Source organism: Sorex araneus, chromosome X (genome assembly GCF_027595985.1).
Source record: "Sorex araneus isolate mSorAra2 chromosome X, mSorAra2.pri, whole genome shotgun sequence".
Classification (NCBI taxonomy): Eukaryota; Metazoa; Chordata; class Mammalia; order Eulipotyphla; family Soricidae; genus Sorex; species Sorex araneus.
The window spans coordinates 192,976,951-193,001,926 of NC_073313.1; the positions used below are offsets into that span (position 1 = coordinate 192,976,951).

The 24,976-nt window shown below is 43.7% G+C and overlaps 1 protein-coding gene across 4 annotated transcripts in view; it reads left to right on the forward strand.

The window, feature by feature from the left end:
- TANC1 (tetratricopeptide repeat, ankyrin repeat and coiled-coil containing 1) overlaps positions 1-24,976 on the forward strand; it is a 246,711-nt gene that overhangs the window by 166,085 nt on the left and 55,650 nt on the right. For all 4 annotated transcript variants that reach the window (XM_055120531.1, XM_055120528.1, XM_055120530.1 and 1 more), the window contains 4 exons: positions 12,264-12,527; positions 20,167-20,268; positions 21,039-21,320; positions 22,211-22,350. In XM_055120531.1, coding sequence (XP_054976506.1) covers positions 12,264-12,527; positions 20,167-20,268; positions 21,039-21,320; positions 22,211-22,350 — 788 coding nt within the window. The remainder of the gene's footprint in view (positions 1-12,263; positions 12,528-20,166; positions 20,269-21,038; positions 21,321-22,210; positions 22,351-24,976) is intronic.

The window sequence follows — 24,976 nt, forward strand, 5'->3', positions numbered from 1 at the left end:
CTACTAATTGTTTTTCTTTATACAACCCTTTGCCTGTCATTGCATGTTCTGGCATTGGTTTTATTGTCTTTGATTATAACTGCTACATCATTTTCTTATTTTGACCATGACAGATTTTTCCAGTAACAACAACAAAAAATCACCGTCATACATTCATTCCACCTTCTCTTTTTTTTTTTTTTTTTTTTTTTTAAATTTATTTATTTTTAATTAGAGAATCACCGTGAGGGTACAGTTACAGATTTATACACTTCTGTGCTCACACTTCCCTCATACAAAGTTTGGGAACCCATCCCTTCACCAGTGCCCATTCTCCACCACCCGTAAACCCAGTGTCCCTCCCACCCTCCCCAATCCCATCTCCCCCCCGCCCCAACCTGCCACTGTGGCAAGGCATTCCCTTCCGCTTTCTCTCTCTAATTAGCTGTTGTGGTTTGCAACAAAGGTGTTGAGTGGCCGCTGTGCTCAGTCTCTAGCCCTCATTCAGCCCTCAACTCCCTTCCCCCACATGGCCTTCGACTGCAATGTGGTTGATGCTCGCTTCTCTGAGTTGACCTTTCCCCGGAACGTGAGGCCAGCCTCGAAGCCATGGAGTCAACCTCCTGGTACTTATTTCTACAGTTCTTGGGTGTTAGTCTCCCACTCTGTTATTCTATATACCATAGATGAGTGCAATCTTTCTATGTCTGTCTCTCTCTTTCTGACTCATTTCACTCAGCATGAAACTTTTCATGCCCATCCACTTAACTACAAAATTCTTGACCTCCTTTTTTCTAACAGCTGCATAGTATTCCATTGTATAGATGTACCAAAGTTTCCTCAACCAGTCATCCGTTCTGGGGCATTCGGGTTTATTCCAGATTCTGGCTATTGTAAACAGTGCTGCGATGAACATACATGTGCAGATGTTGTTTCGATTGTACTTTTTTGGTTCTCTGGGATATATTCCCAGCAGTGGTATTGCTGGGTCAAATGGGAATTCAATATCTATTTTTTTGAGAGTCGTCCAAATTGTTTTCCAGAAGGGCTGAACCAGTCGGCATTCCCACCAGCAGTGAAGAAGGGTCCCTTTCTCCCCACATCCTCTCCAACAGCGGTTGCTTTTGTTCTTTTGGATGTGTGCTAGTCTCTGTGGTGTGAGGTGGTATCTCATGGTTGTTTTGATCTGCATCTCTCTGATGATTAGTGATGTAGAGCACTTTTTCATGTGCCTTTTGGCCATTCGTATTTCTTCCTTGGTAAAGTTTCTGTTCATTTCTTTGCCCCATTTTTTGATGGGGTTGGATGTTTTCTTCTTGTAGAGCTCAACCAGTGCTTTATATACCATTGATATCAACCCCTTATCTGATGGGTATTGTGTAAATATCCTTTCCCATTCTGTGGATAGTCTTTGTATTCTGGTCACTGTATCTCTTGCGGTGCAGAAGCTTTTTAGTTTAATGTAGTCCCATTTGTTGATCTCTGTTTTTACTAGATTGCTTAGTTCCGTGTCACCTTTGAAGATACCCTTATCTTCAATATCGTGGAGGGTTTCGCCGACCTTGTCTTCAATGTACCTTATGGTTTGTGGTCTAATGTTGAGGTCTTTAATCCATTTTGATCTGACTTTTGCATTCCACCTTCTCTTGTGCAAATTAAGTGGTCGGATTTCATTAAGTGTTCTAAAGAGGTTTTCTCTCTTTAGAGAAGTTGCTGGCTTGATTTTATGTATGTGTGTTTGTCCATGAAATTGAGTTGCAGGATTATTGAATCTTTTCATGAATGCTTGCTTTAATACAGTGCTACCCAAACACATGTTTGTTAGTATCATGCTAATATGCTCTCCATATCACCTCAGTATTTTCTTTCAACTTATTCTTGTTTTATTATTTAACTATATATCCATATAGATAAGAGACTCATCTGTGTTATATTGATTGTCTACTCATTTGCTGGCATGGTGCTGGGAATGAGAATTGTTGCCATTTCAGTGCACTTCAAGTTTCGTCGAAGGGGGCCAGGGGTTGCTCAGTTGATTTATGAAGACGCTACATGGGAGTCCCATTCCAGGATGGCATTGTGAAATCTATTTCATGTCATCTGGATTTTAAGTTGCGCATTGTTGTGAACATTAAATCACACATTTCTTGTCCCTGAGACAGGCTGTCCTTCATACCTTAAGTTCAAAACAACCTGTTCCTTAACTCTGCTGAGTGTGTAAAGTGGTGAGGATTGAGGTGAAAGTAGAAAGAAGGCGGTTATGGCAGTCCTTCATCTAGGAAAGACCTTCCCTTCTTCCCCTACTTCAGCTTCCTGCTGCCATGGCTGATGTCATCAGGAGCAGAGACCCAAGGTAGATGGCAGAGAATGAAACATGCTGGTGACACCAGCACAGCCCTCTCCATCTCTGTGACCTACTGGAGCCAGCTTGCCAGAGGACACACTGGGAGTGTGAAGGGAGGGGGCGGGGGAAAGCCAGCATTTCTCCTAGGAGGCTCTGGCCACATGGCTCTTTGAAGAGGCGAGAGTGGTGGAGCCAGAGAGCACAGAGCTCCTTCCTAGGTCATTACAAGGGACAAAGGTTCTGTTGCTTTTCCAGGGAGCATGGGTGTGTGACTCAGGGGTGGCCCTGGGATTGTGGGTGTGTGCTTTTCCACCTTCAGAACAAGCCTGGTTTTACAAGGTGTAACCTGGGAATGGCGGCCTTGGGACATTGCAAATATTTAACAGAGTCAGATGTTCAGGAACACCTAATTCTAGTGGACAGAGATGAAGGTGTAATACCTTGGTTCTCCGCTGTGGAAGGCCTGGCAGCTGCTTTGTAAAATAGACTGGTTAAGATTCATGTCCCAAATTTCAGAGGGCCTGGGGAAGAGAGGAAACAGCTTTTCTCTAATTTTCCATTTTAAGTTATTGAAGATTTATCTATGCAGAAAGCCAGGGTTGGATTTGCAAAAGTTTGGGGGATGGTCTGGTATAAATCACACAGCTGCAATGGCACTGTGAGATGCTGCTTTAGGGCTCAGATTAGAGTTCTATGGACAATCTTAGAAGTTTGTTGGGGGCACTTAGAGGAAGTTCTAACAGTGCAAACCATCCTTAAAAGTTCCTTCGCTAGGGCCGGAAAGATAATACATACTGTAGATAAGGCACTTTCCTTGCCTATGCCTGAACCAGGTTCAATCCCAACATCACATCTGGTCCCCAGAGTATCTCCAAGGAGTCACCCCTGAGTACTACTGGGTGTGACCCATCTCCAACTTCCCAAATGTTGGCTTCTCCTTGCTATATAAGCTCATTTCCATTGTGCTGATTAGAGTTAATCTAAATAATTCTGCCCGGCCAGGGAAGCTTGTGTTCCCGCAGGCCCGAACAGCCTTCTCAGGCTGCCACCCAGTACTCTGTGCAGCTGTTCCTACAAGTTTTGACACATTGTGGGTGAAAGCACTTTCTTTTTAGGAACTGCTGGTAGGAGGAAGGCAAGCTAATGACCATGAGGTGAAAGAGGAGACGGCCCCAGGATTTCCCTATGGAGGCCCTGGGCTTACAAGACCCCTATTTCAACTTGGTTGTGTTGTACAGAGAGGAGTTCCACTTGGTCCCATATCAGGAGGCCCAACTTCTTCCAGCATAAATATCTTTACAAGTATAATAATTTTGGCATTTTGAAATACTATTTAAACTCAATGATATTAATGGAATTCCCTATGTGCAAATTTTTTTAAATAAAACTCCTAACTTCTTCCATATTAGAATCTTCTATTACCTAGAAGCGCATTTCTGATTTTCAGATATGCAATGTGAAAACCTTCCAAATGTGAAACCCAGCTGTGCCCAATTACCAGAGAGAAGCTTTTAAATTATTTGCTTTGAAAAGGAAAACTTTATAAAGAAGTAGCTTTTAAAGGTGTTTCCTTCATGCCTATGAAAACTGTTTTCCTTAGTAATACTTTTGAATATAACTTGCTTTCAACTGTTACAAATGGAAAGTGTAAAGTGCAGTAATCCATGTATTTAAAAAAAAAATCACTTAAGTTGTATTTGTTAGAATATTTGTGAAAACCAATGTGACTTTTTGAAAATACTTGAAAATAGTAGGTTTGAAAGCATTTGTTGATATAAATGTATAGTTTTATTCAAGTCTCATATTGTGATTTACATTTTACATGTGTATTTATGTCAAAGAGTGTGCTGTTTCTCTATTTGTGAAGAAAGAATATGGATATTAAGTGAGGAAAACAGATGCAGCCTAGCTTTTTTTTTCCCATCAGGATTTTTTTAAAGTACTAAATCCATTTGATTAATAATAGATGTGCCATCTGGAATCATAGTACAGTAGGCAGGGCATTTGCCTTGCAATGACCAACCCAGGTTTGATCCCTGGCACCCCATATGGTCTCCTGGGCACCACCAGGAGTGATCCCTGAGTGCATAGCCCAGGAGTAAAACCACCTGAGCACTGCCATGTGCTTCCCCCCCAGCCTCTAGAAAAAATTTGAGAGTTGTTATGTGAGGCACTCCTCCCATCCCCTTCTCTGCGCCCTGCTGTCACTTAGATGACTTCTAAGGCTCAAATCTGCTTCCTCTGAGAGCTGAGACAGCTCCACGCAGGGCAGATTCCCACCCAGTGGATGGTGCTCCTTTGCCCTCCTCCTCACCATCTGAGCTTCCACATTCCACCGGGTCAGTCAGTTGCTTGCAGCATGATTAAGTGCTCAGAATTTGAAAAGGGTAGAGCACAAACCGTGGACTCTTCCCGTTTCCTTTCCTCTTTCTAGAGAGGGGCCAAAGAGGTGGGGACATGGGGACTTGCAGCTGTTCTGCTGCCTGTATGAATTTAGGCAGGGGATACCATAACATGAGCGCTTCCATGGCAAAAGTGGGTGGCAGTTCAGATACCAGGCACTTGTTCAGTATCCCGCTGCTGCTCACCAGAGTCTGATATTTGTGTTTTGCCCTGTTGCTTGAGACATTCAAAAACACAAAACTGGGAGCTGAGTTTAATCGTCCCATGAATCCACTGTATGCCCTTCTAGGCTCTGAAATGCCAGGGACTCCAGAGGTAGCTTTAGACTATTTATTTCCTGGGCTTCATGTCCCAAGTGAGATATGATCAGATGCAGAGGCACGCCGAGGTGAATTAATTGTCCTTTATTTTCATTTCCATTTGTTGGAAATTCTGCCCTTTAGATTTTATGCTAATGTTACTTTTGTCACCACCTGTATTGCCCTGCTTGCTACTAAATTGGAATGCTCTGAAATTGATTTGGTAATAACTATTTAGAGTGTTTCAAATCTGTGTTAATATTCATTTTGCTACATTGCCTGCAATTTAAAAAATCATCCTTAATTATAAAAGCTTTTTAAAAATTCTCAGTGAAGGAAGAAAAATTGCCTTTACATATATAATTCAGTGATATAGTAAATGCAGAAAAGGAATCCCTGGTGATGAACTGAGCCAGCATTTCGCCTAGTACACTTTCATTCCAACTCTGCCTTGGTTCTTTAGGCTGTTCTACTGATGTAGCAAAGCACCTTCTGTCACTTGCTGCATGCCAGGGACAAGTTTGTTCCATACTGTACCAATAAAGACAAGCAAGGCACAGTATCTCTTTCAAAACGTGTTCCCCTGTGAGGCCCCAGAACGGTTTCTTGTCCTCTGGAGTGTCAGGCCAAGTTATCAGTTGCTGCAAAGGGTTTAAAAACATGACAGTGACAAGCACTTCTTGGGAAACATGTATGCAGTAGATGCATAATAACCCCAGCCGCTCATAATAGTCCCTTTCACCTCCGGACTGTCAGCAGCTCCGCTCCCTCTGCCTGTAGTGCGCTCCCTGGGCAGCACTGTATGGGGAAACATGGCCAGCACTCCAGAGGTAGGAAGCCCGTGTCTTTCTAAATCCACCAGCTCTTCTCTAGAGAGCTTGACCTCTGGCTGCATGAGGCCGGCCCACCTTGTCTTCCCCCACACCCTGTCCCAGCTGTTCCTATTGGTATTTCCATAATCCGAGGGCCCCATGCACGCGGCTGTGACGGCATGGCTCGGGTCCCTGGCCTGCTCCCTGCATGTCATAGCAGAGCACACCTTGCGCAACCCGTTGAGCACGGCACTGGAGATTTGGTACAGAGATCTGCCGGTCACGAGCCAGAGTACAGGGACCCCTGTGCTCTGGACAGGTTGGGAGCGGGGAGGGCCCCGTGGCATCGCACACGGGGCTGCCAAGTTTCAGCAGTTGAAGCCAGAAAGTCCCCTGGAGCCAAAGGTAAGGCCAGCCGCCCTGCCTGCGGTTTGCAGGCTTGGAGGCGAGGCGAGGGCAGCGCGCTTGAGTGCCTTCCTGGAGCCTTCCCCTTGCTGACGGGGGGAGCTCAGCAGTCACTCCAGGTGAGCCTCTGCCCCGTCGCCCTGTGGTTTGTTAGTTTGCTGCTGGGCGGAGGGAGAAGCAGAGTCTGGAATTTCTGGTCAGGAGGTTTCCTGCAGGCTGGTTTCATCCATGAAGTCTCTCCATTTGCCACTTGGGGAAGCGCAGAACACCCTGTGGCAGGCCAAGCCGTGTGGACGTGAGTGCCCGGGAGAGGAGCGAACCTCCTGTCAGGTGGAGGGGCCCGGGCAGAGCTTGCTGCCGCCCTGACTGCTTCCTTTGATCTCGCCTGCACCGCTCACCTCACGTGCCTTTGCTTTCCTTTTCAAACCGGTTAATGGGCTCTCCTCAGGCAGCTCAGGGACAGAGGTAGCTGCAGTTGTTGAATTTTACTTTTTGATTCACTTCTTCCCATCTCCCACTTTTATATGCAGCCATTATGTTTCTTTCCTGTTTGATCTTTAATTTATCGGTTCAGTGTTTTAACTTTTAAACTCTTCCTGTCAGGCATTAAAATGAATATAGAAATTGGGGGAAAAAATGTTTGAGGGAGTTGTTTAACACTGCTTTCATTTTCTACATTTGTCCACGGGGAGTGGGGAGGAGGGAGATGTTCTTGAGCACTTGTGACAAGTGAGACACTTTATATATGTCCCTGTAACTGGTCCCCCCACAGCCTGGGGCAGGACAAAGGAGTCTCTTTCTGGAAGACCTGGGCTTTGAAAGTTGGAGAGTGAAAGTTGGGCAGTCTGCCTTGGGGTGTTCTAGAGAAGTTCCGGTTTCAGGGTTTAAAAAAAATTCTCCAAAACTGTGTTTTTGTGTATGGTTTCTATTATAATAATTTAGAGCAGCAGATTCTTGTCCGCCAATTCACAGGCAGAAGGCAATTGAAACCATTGATCCATCTCTGTGGTCAGTACGTGTCAGTCCATGTCCATTGCATAGACTGATGCTTGCCTCCAGGTGTGAGGTGGAGATGAATACTGCACATATTTAAATATGGGAGAGGGGTGCTTAAATATTTCCACTATGGTAGGGTGCCCCACTGGGAAACACAGCAGACTTAGGTGTTAGTGGTCCCCCTCTCCTCCTGCCCTCCATCCACAGGACTTTGAGGAATATTCAGTGAATTGATGTGATTAGGACTGAAAGCGGGACCATACACAGGAAGCAGGGTGCCGGTACTGTGTCTGTCACTGTTATTTTCTGAGGGCCCTTTATTTTATTTTTTTGAATACCCCGTTCATTCCTAGGTGGATTTGATGCTCACAAATAGACATTTAATAAATCAGGATTTTTCTCTTTAACTGAAGCTGGGAAAAGAAAATTAAAAAAAAGAAAAACAGTGAAGTTAGGTTCATGAGATTTTCTTCATTTTGCTTAGAAGTGGATAATGTGTTTTTTTCATATGCTTCCTGGTGCCAAGTGCAAAAAGAACTTATGCCAAATGTATGCAGTGGTGTTTATAGGCTAAAGCCAAAATGTGCCTGTTTCTAGCAGTGGGCCTGGAGAGATTCATCTGTAGATCCTCAGAACGAGGGATGCCAAGGTTTACATTCAAGCTGTCACCTTTTACCTCTGTTTTTTCCACTGTTCATAGACCACCCTCCTCTATCTGTGTGGTGTACATTTGGTATCGGAACTCTTTGTTCTTAAATTATTCTGGATTAATCCTATAGTTATTTTATTTTCCTTTTGGGGGGATGAGGGTGGTGCCCACACCCATTGGAGCAAACCCAGGTTGGCTGTGTGCAAAGCAAGCACCTTGCCCACTGTACTTTCTCTCTGGCACCTAAGTTTTCTTTTCTGTTTTTTTGTTTTTTTTTTTTTTTAAGATTTTTATAAACCTTCAAATTTAGACCTTACCAGGCTTTGTATTAGGGTCTGGGCTCATAATTGAATTTTTCTTCTCCCACCCCCCCCCCCCCACACACACACATACACACACACAGAGCTTAGGGGACCATGTAGTGCTGGGGATCAAACCTGGGGCTCCCTCATGCAAAGCATGAGTATTCAACCTCGTGAGTTCTCTTTGGCCATGGAATTTTTTAATATATGAGCCATACCCAGTGTTTCTGGGGTTGGATGGGTGAACACTCCAGGTGATTTTCTGCCTGGCTGTCTAGTGCTTGAGTTTCCCCAGAACCACCCCAACATCCCTGGGCTGGGGGAGACAGGCAGTGGCGGGGATTAGGCCACAGGGCCTTGCATGTGTTAGGTATGGTTCTGTCATCTGGGCAGTACCAAAGGTTTTTTTTTTGTTTTTTGTTTTTTGTTTTGGCACACTGACATAAAATAAAAGAACTGATATTAAATATAATAAGACCAGAATGAGAGTTGGGGGAGAGTGGCACCACTGGGGAGGAACGAATGAGAGATCAGTTTCTCCTGAAACTGTTTTCATATTTTTAAAACACGGTTGATATAAAGTATGTTTCTCAGCTTGTCCACCTCTTCCCACAGTTGGAATGATCATGTATATTTCCGAAGAAATTTCGAAAAGTGCTTTAGAAGTAGTGTCACTCTAATAGAATAGATCTGGTTAAATGTGTTATTAGTGAGAGGGAGATAAATATAGTTCCTGGCTAAAATTTTAGACTACATAGTCATATGTGGCATATGAGAATTGATGAATATATTAACTGTAATTTGATATTTATGAGACATAGCCTAATTCACAGCATGATACAACTCCAGAGCTGATAAATCACTAATTTTACAGGACTCTGCTTGTTGGAATAGTGGTTGAGACCTCACTAATATATAAAAATTGGCATCTAGACAGGCTGAAGGAATAAGATAACTACAATTGTGAGCTGTTGGGAAACTAAGTTTTAAAATGATTTAATAAAATTCAGTCTAGGGACTAAAGAGATGGGACCAAGCTGAAAAGTATGCTTCTATGAGGGAGCCCCAGGCTTGATCTCCTGAGCAGGGAATAGCTCCTGAGCACTGTCCAGTGAGGGCCCCAAATCAAATCATTATCATCCATTCTCTGGAAAATGTCAGTGACACTTCTTTAGAAAAAGCTTTTCTGAAAAATGTCATAGTTAAAAATGCTGAAATGTTGCTCATATATGTGTGTGCACATGTGCATGTGTGTGCGCATGAATGCATGTTCTCTTAATTTTAAGGTAACTAGGTCAATGACTTTATTAGGAATTTTAATTTCTGTTAGCCTGGAAGAAGAATAGGTATTTTTGCATAGTCTATCATTTGTTGTGAGAACTGTGTTCCTTTTCTTGGAGACATTGGAATGCATTGTACCTCTTAGTTGTGTAGAGAAACTGAACTTGTTGGGCCTTTATCTGCCCTATTGGATCTGCTATGGGGCTTAATCAGACCTGAGCCAAGATGAAAGTATGTTACCTGGGCTTCAGGCCATTGTTGAGGCTGTGTCTGGCATTGGTTCCCGGGGAGGGACAGTGTGGAGTGGGTATCTTTGAGGGAGGGCTCATGGCTTCAGAGCTTCTTTCCTGCCTGCCTCTCAGGACCCTGTTGATTGTGGACAAACATTATGCAAACATAAATTCAAGAACCCTGCTTTGGAAATTGCAGTTCTGTCTTACACTTCTCTTCCCAGCTCTGATTCCTGCAACAGGCAGTCTTCCTGCCCTGCCAACTTGCCAGGTCCTGATATTTCACCTTTACAAGCATGAGCACTTGTGGCTGCACACTACGGCTGGGTCCTCAGCCTCTGCCTGGAGCCCTGGCCTTTCTGTCTCTGGCCTGGCCACTTCCTCAGGAGCCTATGGTTCTCTCTTTGGTGCAGTCAGAGTCGTTTTCCTGGTCCTTCTGCTAAGGTCTGGGTTATCTTTCAGACCCTTGGGGCTTTGGTTCTGAATTGCATGGCACTGGCCAGTGAAGAAAGCTGCTCTTTATTTTTCACCTTCAAATTGTATCTATCTCTGAGTAGAATTAGCAAGAACAATCAAACCAAATCATCCCCACCTTTTGGGAAACTTTGCCTGTAACTTACATATTGGGTATAAGAACCTCACTAATTACTACATTTCTCTGGGAAAACCATTCTGAATGCCAAGCACTGGACTTACAAATGAAGGCTTATAGCACTATGACAAGTTATTAACGGTTGCCATTTGTAGTTACTTATCATTAATAAGCAGTAATTTCATTAATAAGTTATATAGCATTACCTGTGAAGCACTCAGTGGAGTCCCTGGCATATAGTAAATATTTGCTGCTGCTATTACCACCACCATTGGCATTTCTAGGATGAAAGTGTTGTGCTCATGTGAGCGAGCCAATAAAATAAAGACAGTGAGTGCTGTGATTGGCTTCAAATAGATGGCTGGAGAAGGTGGCGGCATCCTCTGACTAATCGGACGTGTCTGATAAAACTGGGAGTAATGACAGACAGCTGAAAGGTTTCAAGTTGACGTAAACTTTTATTTTTCGGTGGGAGCACACACCCAACAGTGCTTGGAGGCAGTTTCTGATAGTGCTGGGAGTGGGGTGGGACGGCTGGGAAGCCATATGGTGCTGAGGAGCAAACTTGGTTCTCCAGAATGCAAAGCACTGGAGCCACTTCCCAAGCCCTGAGCATCGCCTTTGGTGGGGACATAATGCCAGCAGTGCATTAACAGCCCCATTGAGATTGGTGCCCTGTCTCTGGCCACAGGGGGAGTCCAGCTTTGTTCATTTACTGATTCATTCAAAAGGCAGACCCTGATTGAGAACTTTGGATGTGCCAGACACTGCATTTTCAGGAAATGATGAGATTAGTTGTGTTGGAGGCTTTTTAAGACAGAGCAGAGTGGAGCAGGAGGAGCAGAGGCTGACTTAGAATTGTGACAGAATGCTCTCTAGTCACAGTCACAGTAAGGAAATTGTGTCATCTTTGTTTCTAAACCTTAAAGAACAGTAGTAAAGAAAAAATAAGTAAAACAGCCCTTGCTCAGAGTCTTTGATCCTAGATAAACGATTCTATTGAAGCTAATTCCTTAACCTGGTGATAAACGGGGTATCTGCATGATAGGGTTGAAGCAACTCAGACACAGTCCACTCCCAGATGAGTCTCTTGAAAAGGGTCTGGGTTACTGGAATCTAAAAGGGGAACACAGAAAGCCTGTCCCCTTCTGAAGGACACAAGCCATGTTAGTGCCACAGTGACATGTGGTTAAAAGGGGCTCATGTATTACACAGCATCTTTAAGCTTAGAAGAGGCTTTGCTTATGAAAGCTATATAGGTAAATACTTTTCTCTCCTTCTTCATATTTGTCCTCTTTTGCCAAGAATTTTTTTCCATACCGGCTAAATACTAATTTGACAAGCAAGCATGCCTTCCCATCATGGTATGTTTTCTATGCTTGTTACATGAAGGTTTTCCATTTTATGCGGCAAAAGGAGTAAAGTCAAGTCAACCTCTTTGAATTGCTTTGAACTGATGTAATAAACTTTAATTCTAAAGAGTAAAAATTTTACTTTATAACTGTATTTTCGTTTTAATGGATTTTCTTCTTTTCTGCATTTACCAAGCTCTGTCCCCTCCCTCTGTACACAAATGTTGGTGATTTGGAAAATATATAAATACCCAAGGTCATTAAATGACATAGGAATTCTTCCGTGAGCGATTAATCCTTGTTAAAGAGAGTGAGTGCTTTATCTCTAGATTACATCGATTTGCTGTTAACTCTCAAAGTTTTAGACAACTTTTTCATTATCTTCTTATCAGAGGTTTCCACCTCCCTTCCTTATAGAATGATTTAGCAGTTTATTTCCCCTGATAAGCAGCATTCCTCTAATTTACCAAAATACATTGTATGAAACATACTTTGATAAAAATCTCTGTGGGACGGGAAACTTTCCATTGATCATGGGAGGGGGGGGAGGTGTGCGCTAACTCCCCACTCCACCAGCACAGCCTGGCCTTCGGTAAAGTATTTTGGTCTCTCATTTCAGCCACAATTACAAGTTCATCCGAAAATGATGACCGGAGTGGCTCCAGTTTGGAATGGAATAAAGACGGAAGCCTAAGGCTCGGGGTCCAGAAGGGAGTGCTTCATGATCGCAGGGCGGATAATTGCTCCCCAGTGGCAGAAGAGGAGCCTGCGGGGCCTGCAGAGAGCACGCTGCCCAAAGCCGAAGGCTCTGCTGGAGATGGTCCGGTCCCTTATTCTCAGAGCTCCAGCTCGCTAATCATGCCACGGCCCAACTCTGTCGCAGGTAAGGCTACACCTCTCCCTGGCAGGGTTTTGTGTCTGGGTCTGAGTACGCTGGGTTCTCTCTTCAGCTGGGAATTGAATTGAGACACAAGCCTGGTCTGTGAGCATGGCTCAGGCCTGTCATTGTGCTAGGTCTCTGCTCACCAGCTATAGACGCAGGTCTGGGCTCGTGGTCTGTCTGTGAACCGTCCACTCTAAGACTCTTTAAAATTAGGATTCTAACTCTAATTCTAACTGTGTAGAAGGAAGAAATGATTTTTAAAAATTCTTTCCTTGGTTTTCTTGTATTTGAAACCTAAACAGAATCATGACTTCTTATGACATCTTGGTCACCATACATCATTGTTACAGTGAATTTGTTAATAGCAGCCCAGGGGATTTACTCATTCTATCTTACAGATTTTTAAAATTACTATTTACTTATTTTAATTTGGAGGCCACACCCAGCATTGCTCAGGGCTTGCTTCTGGCTCTGCACTCAGGGATCACTCCTGGCAAGCTAGGGAGACCGTAAGACGTCCTGGGGATAGAACCTGGATAGGCCGCGTGCAGGGCAAACACCCTACCCACTGTACTATCACTCTGTCACTTAAAGTACCATTTTTATCCTTTATCATTGGGGGAAGGGATACCTAATGGTACTCAGAGTTTACTCCTGTCTCTCTGCTTAGGGGTCACTTATATAGGGGTCACTTATTTCTGGTAGTCTTGGGAGGCAATATGGGGTGCCAGGGATTCAAACCCAGGTTAGTCACATGCAAGGCAAGTGCCTCACCCACTGTACTCTGGGTGCCCTTTTTGTAATTTTCAAATCAGCTTTATCATTGATGGGAGCTCCAGTTGTTTTAGAATTCACTTATAAGGGTTCTAGAACTTAAAATAAACAGTGGAAGTGAGATTTCTCAGTCAAGACAGTGATAACTGGAAGATCTTCCTTCCAGTCTCAGGAAGAGGGGGCAGCTGCTGCCTAGAGATGAGAAAGAACAGACCTGAGACTGTGGTTTGTTGACCAGCCAGTTACGTGTCCAACAGAGAGTGATTTGGGGTGGGCAGGGGAAGGACCTCTGCAGAGCAGCTGTCCTGCCAGCTTCTAGGGGCTACATTTCTGCAGCCAGTGCTCTAGGGTTGAATTTAGAAAAGAAACTTGTTCTTTACAACCAAAGTAGCCCTACATAATTCCCTCTGCCACTAATGACTCATGGAGCCAGGTTCCTTCTTCCTACATCAAAGGGTTTTTTCTGTAATTTATACTGCTGCTTCAGGATGTGGTCAGCCACTCTGGTTGTTGGTGGTGCTTTTTACAATGGAACTCTGAGGCAGCTGATAAATAAGAGGCTCTAATGGAAAAGTTCTGCAACACAGCTCTTAATTTGCTTTTAAAGGAAGTGTGATGGCCTTGTTCCAAAAGAGGGATGTGACATGTTGGCCGGGGAGCTTGCGTGTGTGTGTGGGGGGCGGGGGGAGAGCTGTACACACTGAGCTGTGCATCTCCCTCAGGCTTCTGCGTCTTCCCATCACCCTTGCACAATATTGCACCCACTGAATTTTAGACCATTTTTACCTAGTTGTAATGAATGGTTCATTTATATTATCCCAGAGTGCGATAGCTTTATCGACTGCAACAAAAGAGGCAACTTGATTTCAATATAATGAAGATTTTTTAAAATTAGGGAACGCCTCAATACATTAATTTACCAGTGTCAAAGGCACCCCATTTGGGGGTTCTGTTTTCTGCTTGACGTTCTTTTCTGTGGTTTCCTGCCTGGTAATGCGACAGTAGGTGTGAGCGGGGCTTTTCCAGGAGACTGCAGTGATTGCAGAGCAGGGCTCTCTGCTTTCCGCTGTGCTCACTCATTAGCTGCTCTACAGGCACAGGAGTTAGGCTTCCTGTGGAATGGAAGGATTTTTGCCTCTGAGTTTGAGCATCAAATCACTTAATGGATTTGCTCATTTCACCTGTGTTGCGTATTTCATAAACTGAAAGCATATTTGGGAAGGAAATGGGCAAATGCCTTTCCTCATAGTAACTTAACAGACTAGGGTTCTGGTAGATTTCTTATCGCCCACCATTCTACCTTTATTTATTATTATTATTTTCTTTTTGCTTTGGGGTCACCGATGCTCAAGGGTTAGTGCTGGTCTACACTCAGGAATTTCTTCCGGCGGTGCTTGGGGGACCATATGGGATGCTGGGAATTGACCTGGGAATTGACCTTTAGCCCCACTATTCTACCTTTAAAGTAGAACCTTAATTAAGAGAAAATGGCAGGGTTTTTCAAATACATTGAAAAGAATAAGATTCGGGTTATACCAGGCATAGTTTCTTAAACTGTGGATTTCAATCCAATATGGGATCACGCAGCTGAATGTGGGGGTCATGAAAAATCTTAAACACTTGCTTTATTTTACTTTAACCTGGGGAAGGTTGGCTCCCAAGCAGTCCTTGTGTTCATAGACCACCCAGGTGATTCTTGCTAACCAGGCCTCAAGTTCAGAGCAGTAGCCCGAGGATGTGGTACTGCTCGGGTGCTGGGGTACAAGAGACCATCAGGACACATTCTGCAGCGACCACTATGCTATGTATCTGCCTAGCCCTAAAAGGGCTTTTTTAAAAAAAATTTTTTTAATGTATCACCGTGAGGTATAGTTACAGACTTACAAACTTTCGTGCTTATGTTTCAGTCATACACTGATGGAGTCCTCATCCCTCACCAGTGCCCATTCTCCACTACCAGTGATCCCAGTATCCCACCCCCACCCCCCAACTCTGTGGCAGGCGCATTCCCTTTTGCTCTCTCTCTCTCTCTCTCTCTCTCTCTCTCTCTCTCTCTCTCTCTCTCTCTCTCTCTCTCTCTCTTTTGGGGTGTTGTGGTTTGCAAAGCAGATATTAAGTGGCCATCATATTCGGTCTGTGTCTACTTTCAGCACACATCTCCCATCCCAAGGGGCGAACTCTCCAAGCATCTTAAAGGGCTCTTTTTGACTTAGGGTTTTGAGGCTGCATTCAGAGGTTCTCAGGGCATACTCTTGACTCTTAACAGGTTACTCCTGGAGAGAGGAAGGGCTTGTAGAGACCATGAGGTTCGAGGGAGCAAACTGAGTTCAGCAGCATATAAGACATGTGCCCTAAGCCCTGGACTAGCTTGCCAACCCTAAAAATCTTGTTTTAAAATAAAAATCACTACGATTTACAATCAGTAAATGTTGTATCATATACCTGTTTTATATACTTATATACGTGGGTCACATGAAAAATTCCTGAGCAAGAGTTGTGAGTGGAAAAGTGGGGAAAAGGCAGCACTGTCTGTCATCAAATGACTCAGAGGTAAGTTACTACAAACCAGTCAGGAAGCAAGACTCAGAGTGAAAAGCATAAAAATATGATGTAGGGATGGAGTGATAGTATAGTGGGTAGAGTGCTATCTTGTCCAGAGCCATTGTGGACTCAATCTCCAGGAACTCATCACTGAATTACTGTCATCCTGTTGTTCGTCGATTTACTCGAGCAGGCACCAGTCACATCTCTATTCCTCCCAGCCTTGAGATTTTAGTAGCCTCTCCTTACTCATCTTTCCCAACGATTGGAGGCTCTTTCAGGGTCAGAGGAATGAGACTTATTGTTACTGTTTTTGGCATATCGAATATGCCACGGGTAGCTTGCCAGGCTCTGCCCATGTGGGCAGGATACTCTTGGTAGCTTGCCGGGCTCTCCAATATATATATTCTCTATGGTGTGTTGCCTACTGTCTGAACTCCATCAAAATGTGCTAATTATGGAAAATGGGTAGGAAGTGTCTTATAATGTGTCACGGGGTCTGGAAAACAGCCTGAAGCGTGACGGCAATTGGGTAGTAGAGGTCGGCTGCCAGAGCTGCGTCCCTTGGGGCGGGGACAGTTCTCACCTGCCCCCCCCCCCCCCCCCCCGGGGAACCCTGAGTGAAAACAGCATGGTGTGGTGGCATGGCTATGGGGGCCTCATTTTATACTCCTGTCTGGGAGGAGCAGCCATTGAGATCTGGAGGGTGGCTGATGAGGAGATTATCCAGGACCTCATGTGATCCCTGAGTACCACTAGGTGTGTGACATCACTCCCCTAGGGGAGGAAAAAAAAAAATCTGTGAAAGACTGAAATATTCTAAAAGTACATGTGTGTGTGTGTGTGTGTGTGTGTGTGTGTGTGTACACATCAGTAGATTGCACTGTGTTTGTTTGGGGCCTGCACCTGGTGTGCTTGGGAGCTACTCCCTGTTAGGTGTTTGGGAGTTACTTCCAGTAGTAGCAAGAATCAAAGCCAGACTTGGAAAGTATGCACTCTAACCACCTCCCCAGACTCTAAATTTCCATTTGAAAGTTCAGAAAGTGTTCTGGTACAGGAGGCAGCGTAAGGACAGGCAGGCACAGCAATGGCAGGCAGGCTGTGTTCAGAACTGCCCCAGAGACCCGGCCTCCAGGGCTGAGAGGATGGAAACCAGGTGCTAAGGTTACCAGACTTGTCTGTCACGGAACATATTATAAGGAATATAGTTGTTTGTTCAGTGAATTGTTTTTGGACAAAGATGATGGGAAAAAATTGACTAGGATTAGAGATAGTTTTTGCTATAGAGAGTTCTTTGAAAATATTTGCTGCAATCAGGTTGATTTTAATTGTTGTTGTTAGGTTATTGATATCAAAATTTAGGATATGGGCACTTGTTTTCCTTTATCAAGAAAACCATCCAGTACAATGAAAAGTGATATCTTATATCATCTAGAAGTTACTGGGTCTTTATGACTAGTTCCGCCAAACCCTATCCCCTTTGTAAATACTTTCAGAGTGGATCACTGAGTTTACTTTTCTAAGAAACCAACAAACACAATTGCCTAAATTTTTGGACATTCTAGTAACTACCCTAGACTTAATAGCATGTATTTTGACAGTTTAATCCATAATTTTCAACAGATACTTCTCTCCTTCTCTCTCGACCCTCTCCACTCCCCACCATCCCACCAAAACAAACTCTTTCCTGCAGTAGTTTTCTGAGATGTTATGAATCTTCTCACTCAGATGTGAGACTCTGCATGTACAGGCTATAAGTGTATAATAAATTGAATTGTAGTGATGTTAGTGGACGGAATATTGCCCCATGAAATTAATTGTTTACTGCTGTTTTTTTTTCTGGAGACATGAATGGTATTTAGGATTTTTAAATTGCTTGTTGTTAAATATATAAACAGACAGGTTCTCTTACTGGTAATATCTGAGAATCTACTGTTGGGCAAATGTGAGAAGTAGAATGTAGTCCTGGCCATCTGCTCTGCTGCTGAAGGAACACAGGGCATGGAATTAAGTTCTGGAGTTCACGGCTCATCCCCTGCAGTCTCTTAGTGGCCTCCACAGCTTGGGAAGCAAAGGAAGCTGGTTTTTTGCTGATGTCATCCAAGCCTTTAAAGCTGTGGTCAGTTTTAACACTGCTTAATTGTGTTGGAAACAGACTCAGAGCTAATAGAGTAAGTGAGGTGTCTATGTTACCTACTTTGGAGCTGAAACTCGGAGACACTTGGAACCTTATTCCTACATCAGTATCGTTCTCGAGCTTTTTTTGCAGTCATTTCATTGGAATGCCATGTAATAGTCTTGTAGTCTTAATCCGCTCAGTCATCACAAAGTGATAAAACCGAACGGTATGTGCTGAAGGGTCAAGGGAAGAGGGATATCAGTAGGAATCCTGTTGGAGGTACCAGGCATGTTTGGATTCCCCGGGGCTGAAACAACAGGTTGCATGTCTGAGTGTTTGGGCCCTAAGAGAACTGGCTTTGATTTCACGCTGTGGCTGCCCCTTTGGCAGCAGCCTCTGGCGCGCGAGGTTTGCTGAGGAGAGGGGTATTGGCAGAGACTGTGGCCAGAGTCCCAGAGTCCCAACTGTGTTACTGTGGGGAGTCAGGCAGACAAGTGTGGTCCTAGACCTCTCTCTCTCCTCCCCTCCCCCCAAATGGAGACTTTCACGTGTTCTTGTTATGTAGAAGCTGGAGAGAAACTAGAGGCTACCATTGGACTCCCATAACTGTAACCTTTGGGGGAAGTTCTTCCTAAGGAATTAGCTGAGTCTTTCTAATGGGAGAGATTGATTGGGACTTGAATTCAAGGTAATCATGTACTGAATGGTCAAGTGGATTGTGGGGGGATAGGACCAGAAGACTGCTCTAGAAGCATCATTTTACGCTGTTGTCAAATCAGGCTTTCTGATGTGTCACTGTCTGGGGAGGTGAGGTGCTGCCTACAGCCAGAGTGGGCACACTGGTACTTCCTAGCTGGGAGCGAGCAGCCAGGAAGTGAAGAACTGAGGTCTGAAGAGGGAACATAGATCCCTCCAGGCAAGCATGCGTGCAGCAGTTGGATGCTGCACCTGAGCCGGAGACTTTCAGCAGGATGGATATCCCATTTGCTCCTGTCCCTTCAAACCTGGGCGCCCTGAGAACTCCCACCCTTACTTAAGTGCCTGGGCCCTTGTGATGGTGTGACCTCCTGCCCTGCTTCATTCATCTTCAGGTGATATCTGAATTTATTTTTCTGCAAGACAATAATATACATGAGATGCCAGTACTTTATGTTGGGATTCTAAACCCACAGACCATATTATATTCATTTTATTTAGATTGTTCTCACTGTAAACTGGGATTTATATGGAAATAAAGAGTACATTCTGTGTTTTTGTTTCTTTGGGTTTTTTTTTTTTAAGTCACACCCCTTGATGTACAGGGGTTACTCCTGGCTAAGTACTCAGGAATTACCCCTGGCGGTGCTCAGGGGACCATATGGGATGCTGGGAATCAAACCCGGGTCAGTCACTTGCAAGGCAAACGCCCTATCCACTGTGCTATTGCTCCAGCCCTGTATATTCTGTGTTTTAAGGTAGAAATATGTATTTTATATGTGCTTCTGAGATTCACCAAGAGATGCAAATTTGTTTTTGACTATTTTCGTAACCTAATTTATGTGTGGTTGAGTAGCATACACACTTATTCATTGAATAGGCCCCTACTGCTTTTTGACAGCTAGCTATGAACTTTTTTTGAGACTTAGTGATTTTCTTAAGATTCAAAAAATAGATACCATATTTTAGAGTATTAGTATATTATAGATACATATACACACATATGCACATATGTACATAATTATGTGCGTGCATATATATAATTCCCGTAGTACTGAGTGCTGTGGAGTCATACAGGTAAAATGTGCTCAATTTACCAAATTGGGTTTTCATTGACTGGGGAGGGCTTGTGCTAGTTGCAGAAAAGACTTACCATATTGCTGCATATTTGCAACACGTATCTATATTTTATGGGTGGTGTTGTTTGTCAAATTTTGTTATAAAAAGGTATGATGAAAATTTGTGTCTCTCCTCAGAATAACAGATATGGTTCCTGGCAACCATGGCAACAGGACTTTGATTGCAGAATGAGAGCCACTTAATCGTTGTCACTTTGTGTTTAACAACACTGCTGGAAAAGTAAATTGCATTGAACAAAACCAAAATCACCTTGAAGTAAATTTGGTTGAAAACCTTAACTGAATTTCTCTGCAATTCATAATTTCTAGTAGTTTGGGGGGAATATTAAGCTGAGTTTTGAAAAAACTAAAATTGTATTTAACATTACAGCGACAAGCTCAACCAAATTGGAAGACCTGAGTTATTTAGATGGACAGAGAAATGCTCCTCTCCGAACGTCGATCAGATTGCCATGGCACAACACGGCTGGAGGTAGGGCACGGGCAGTTAAAGGGGTCCTTGCGTCAGCTGTGATCATGGATCCAGCAATGTTGAAAGTCTGTGATAACAATCATTAAAACCAGTTGTTTTAAACCATGATGTGAAGTGCATGTGTGTGCTAAGCATATCTGTAGGTGTGCTAAGAGCCCATCGTTTTAACACTTAGGAACTTTATTGAAAATATGATTGTTTGCCAAGGTGATTGATTCTGCAGTATGTTATTTTTGGAGTGAGGTGTAGTTTAATGCTCACTAGGTTTACTTATTTTATTACCAAGTGGAATCATCTTTGTTTCATTTTCTTGGAGTATATTGACACCTCCTACATCCTACCTTTTGGGAGTGCTTGTGGTTAGCAGACATAGCACTTGGGCAAAGCACCTTCTCGCCCAGATGGGAGCCATGAATCTGTCTCTAAGGAACCATTTTATTTAAGTATGCCCATTTTACTTAAACAATAATGAAAGAAACATCGTAAATATTTTTCCAGTAGGCAGATGATACATATTTTGACCTCTTGCATCACTTTCTCCATTTCTCAGTATCTCTGCCTGGAGTCAAAGAAAAAAAGCTTAGAAGCTTAGAAGATTTACAAAGGGGTTTTTAAACAGGACACCTTGTAACACCAATAAATGTGATATTGCAGAAGACTGGAAATGCTGTTTTCTTGTGTAATGTAACAGTAGAGGCTACACTAAGTATAAACAATTACAAATTGCATTTATAATTGACATTCTTCTAAAATCTTTTTCTCCTCTCAAGCACGATTTGCTCCCTACAAGCCACAAGACATTTTGTTGAAACCCCTATTGTTTGAAGTACCGAGCATAACAACAGACTCCGTGTTTGTGGGAAGGGATTGGCTCTTTCATCAGATAGAAGAAAGCTTGAGGAACACGGAGCTGACGGAAAACAGAGGAGCGGTGGTCGTTGGAAACGTGGGCTTTGGGAAGACAGCTATTGTTTCTAAGTTGGTGGCACTCAGCTGCCACGGGAGTCGCATGAGGCAGATTGCTTCCAACAGCCCCAGCTCATCACCTAAAAGTATGTCCGTGGTTAACTACTTGTCTAGTTTATTATACCCCTATACGATAGTGGAGGAAATTGCTGTTTGGATAGCCATAAATTCCCAATTTTGCTCAACTGGTTCCAGCTGCTGTATCAAATTTGCCATCACTTATTAGAGAACTATGTGAATGCTTCCATCTCTCACAGTACTTCTCTAGCTTGAAACCCTGGATGGAGACAGCCTTCCCTGCACTTCTGTCTGGAAGGCCTGAGTCCCTCTTATGGGCAGAGATGGGGCCAAGAAGCCTAATCAAGTGCTCTGAGAAATCTGTATTCCAAAAACCCTGGTTTAGGCTCCTGGGAAAACAAGCCAGAAGGGCACTGGTGGAATTCTTTAGTATCCTTTCTTTCTCCACAACCTTTTGTCTTCTGAACCGGATTACCCAGAGTATAAAAAGTAATTTAGAAATGGGACGGAGTCGCCAAATACTTGACTATTCATGGCTTATTTTGTGTGCCAAAAAACCCATTAAAAGTAAATGTCACTAACGTGATGAACAGAAACTATTGAACCATACAAGATTTTTTTTTTAAAAAAAAAAAAGGGGAAAAATCAAATAAAGGAAACTAGGAACAGCAAACTGGGTGGATGGGAGACAGGACTGAAAAGGAAGACTTTGATGTCATTTTGGGCTTTTGCATTTGGTATGTGTTTACTCATTACCTATTAAAATACTAACTGGGTTTAGTCCAGACTTATATTCACAGCCCAGGATGTGGCTCAGTAGGTAACACATTTGCATGTGTAAGGTCCTGGTTTGATACCCAGCTCTTGCAAAATAAAACCAAATGGATTGTACCCACAGTCCCAATGTACCCCTCTACTGATGTTTTCAGTAATGATATTGGTCTCTGTTTTTCTGCAGCTTCAGATTCCTCCCAGGATCTCCCATTGCTTTCCCCAAATTCTGGCACCAACGTTGCTAAAACACCCCCTGGGTTTGGGACAGATACTCCTGAAAACCAGAGGCCAAGAGAGGATGCAGCCAAACACCTTGCTTCTAAGGTAATCTGCTCTTGCTTCATAGGGACCTTTGGGAGACAGAGAGTGAGAGAAAAAGCCAGAGGAGGGGAGGGAGGGAGAGATTTTAGTTTGAGATTCTGAGACATGAATTGTAAAAGGAATTTTAAAACAGCGACTGGGCTAGAGAGACAGAAAGGGGTAAAGCACTTGCATTGCCTGCAATTGGCACTGGTTTATCCTCAGAACTGCAAGTGAGCACTTCTGGGTGTACCCCCACCTCCCCTTCCACCCCAGACAACAAAACAAAACCCTATTTCTTGAAACAGACAACTATAACAGCACAAATGTATATCATGTGATAAAATCGTGATAGAATATTCCAAATTTAAGGGACTAATGAAATGAACAATCTTAAGGTGCTGGTAATAGACTTTGTTGGTTCGTCTTAATCTTTAGAGCTGCAGAAGACATTACATTTGCCACAAAGCCATCCTTAAAATACATGCTCTCCTCAACTTGAAGTGGGGTCCAGAAATGGGGAGCCTTCAGTGTGGCCAGGGCCTCTTCTGCTATGCTCTGTCCATGTGCCTTCAGTACCTGCATCCTTGCGTCAGAGATTTCTCAGTGATTGAAGTGATTTTATGACAGGAAGAAAGGCAGCCAATGTTCCTTTGCTAAACTCAAGGTCATAAGGGTCCTTTGAAATTTCCTTTCTGCTCCACATCCACCACAGGCTCATTAAGCCACCCTTTTGCTTTTAGGAAGGTACCTCTCTCCTCTCTCACTTCTCATGAACTGCTCTGACTCCCTGGGCAGCAGTGGGGGGAGTTTGTCCCCCTGGTGGGCAGCAAGGACTGGCATCTGGTGAGGCAACCTCCAGCGCAGAGGTTGATGCAGGAAAGACCGTTCCTTTGCCCTAGTTCCCTCCTCACTTGCTCCCCCATGGCACTGATTGGAGTCCATCATCTGGTCAACAGTGGGTGACTTGAGAAGGAAGCCTTGGAATCACTTCTGCTTCAGTGAGTTTCCATCTGATGCATGGCTCTCAATTAGAAATACATACTTCCCTGAGACCTAATACTCTCACATACAAGTCTCACTCACACACACACACACACACACCTGAAGTAAAGGCATTAGAACTTGTTTTGCTCTGTGGTCACTTTATTTTTGTAAAATAACTTTTGTCAAAGTTTGCGTTAAAGCATTGTAGAAGTTTCAGGTGTGCATCATTACAAATCAGTCCCCAGATGTACTGCATTAAGCTCACCATTGAAGGTCCAATCCTATCCTTCATTATATCTTTGTCCTCTATTACTCAGTTTACCCTTTTGTTTTTTGTTTTTGGGTTTTTTTTTCTTTTGGGGTCACACCCGGCGATGCACAGGGGTTACTCCTGGCTCTTCACTCAGGAATTACTACTGGCGGTGCTCAGGGGACCATATGGGATGCTGGGATTCGAACCCAGGTCGGCCATATGCAAGGCAAACACCCTACCCGCTGTGCTATCACTCCAGCCCCAAGGGATTTTTCTTTTTTTGCTTGTTCCCCTCGGATAACCCTTAATTGGTCTTATAGTTTAAAAATTTCATTTTATTTTTTTAGCTCACTTGTTTGATTTCTTAGTGTACTACATGTGCATATAAATAGCAAATCACATGGTATTTGTCTTTCTCAAGCTTATTTTACTAATAAAAATGCCCTTTGTTGAGCACCACATTGATTTCATGAGCCACTGCTGGGCTGCCACCGTCCTTGTCAGGCTTGTGCTAGAATAGATGGTGTGACTGGATATGCCACTGGTGGTTTGTCCAGGCGCATGGATCCTCATTTTATGGGCCTGCTAAGCTCTATCCAGCTTTCCTCTGAGAGTTGGGGATAAAGGCAACCTAAAGCAGAAGTCACAGAGCTGTTGGTTGCAAACCTGGCTGCATCCACTCTTGCTGTTTTAGAGTCTGCAGATTTGGAATCTCATCCCATATCTTTTGTGTCTGATTTCCTGGTCTCCCCCAAGGCATCGGGCCTGTGTGCTGCTGCCTTCCGCTGAAGGTCATGGTTCTTGTCTCACTTGAGATGGTTCTTGTCTCACTTGAGCTGGGAGATGTAGGGGCAGACTGCTCTCTGTAAAGCATGAAGTGTCACACACAAATGTATTTCAACGCTTTTCACTTCTTTGTGCTCTCTCTCTCTCTCTCTCTCTCCCTCTCTCTCCCTCTCCCTCTCCCTCTCTCTCTCTCTCTCTCTCTCTCTCTCTCTCTCTCTCTCTCTCTCCCTCTCTCCCTCTCCCTCCCTCCCCCCCTCCTTCCTCCCTCTCTCCCTCCACCCCTCCCTCAAGCTCTGGGGATTGAACCAGGGACTCACACTTGCAAAGGCATGTGCTCCCCTGCTGAGCTCCATGTGCCCTCTCTTTCACTTGCTTCTTTTCTTTCTTTCTTTCTTTCTTTCTTTCTTTCTTTCTTTCTTTCTTTCTTTCTTTCTTTCTTTCTTTCTTTCTTTCTTTCTTTCTTTCTTTCTTTCTCTTTCTTTTTCTTTCTTTCTTTCTTTCTCTCTTTCTCTCTCTTTCTTTCTCTCTTTCTTTCTTTCTTTCTTTCTTTCTTTCTTTCTTTCTTTCTTTCTTTCTTTCTTTCTTTCTTTCTTTCTTTCTTTCTTTCTTTCTTTCTTTCCCTTG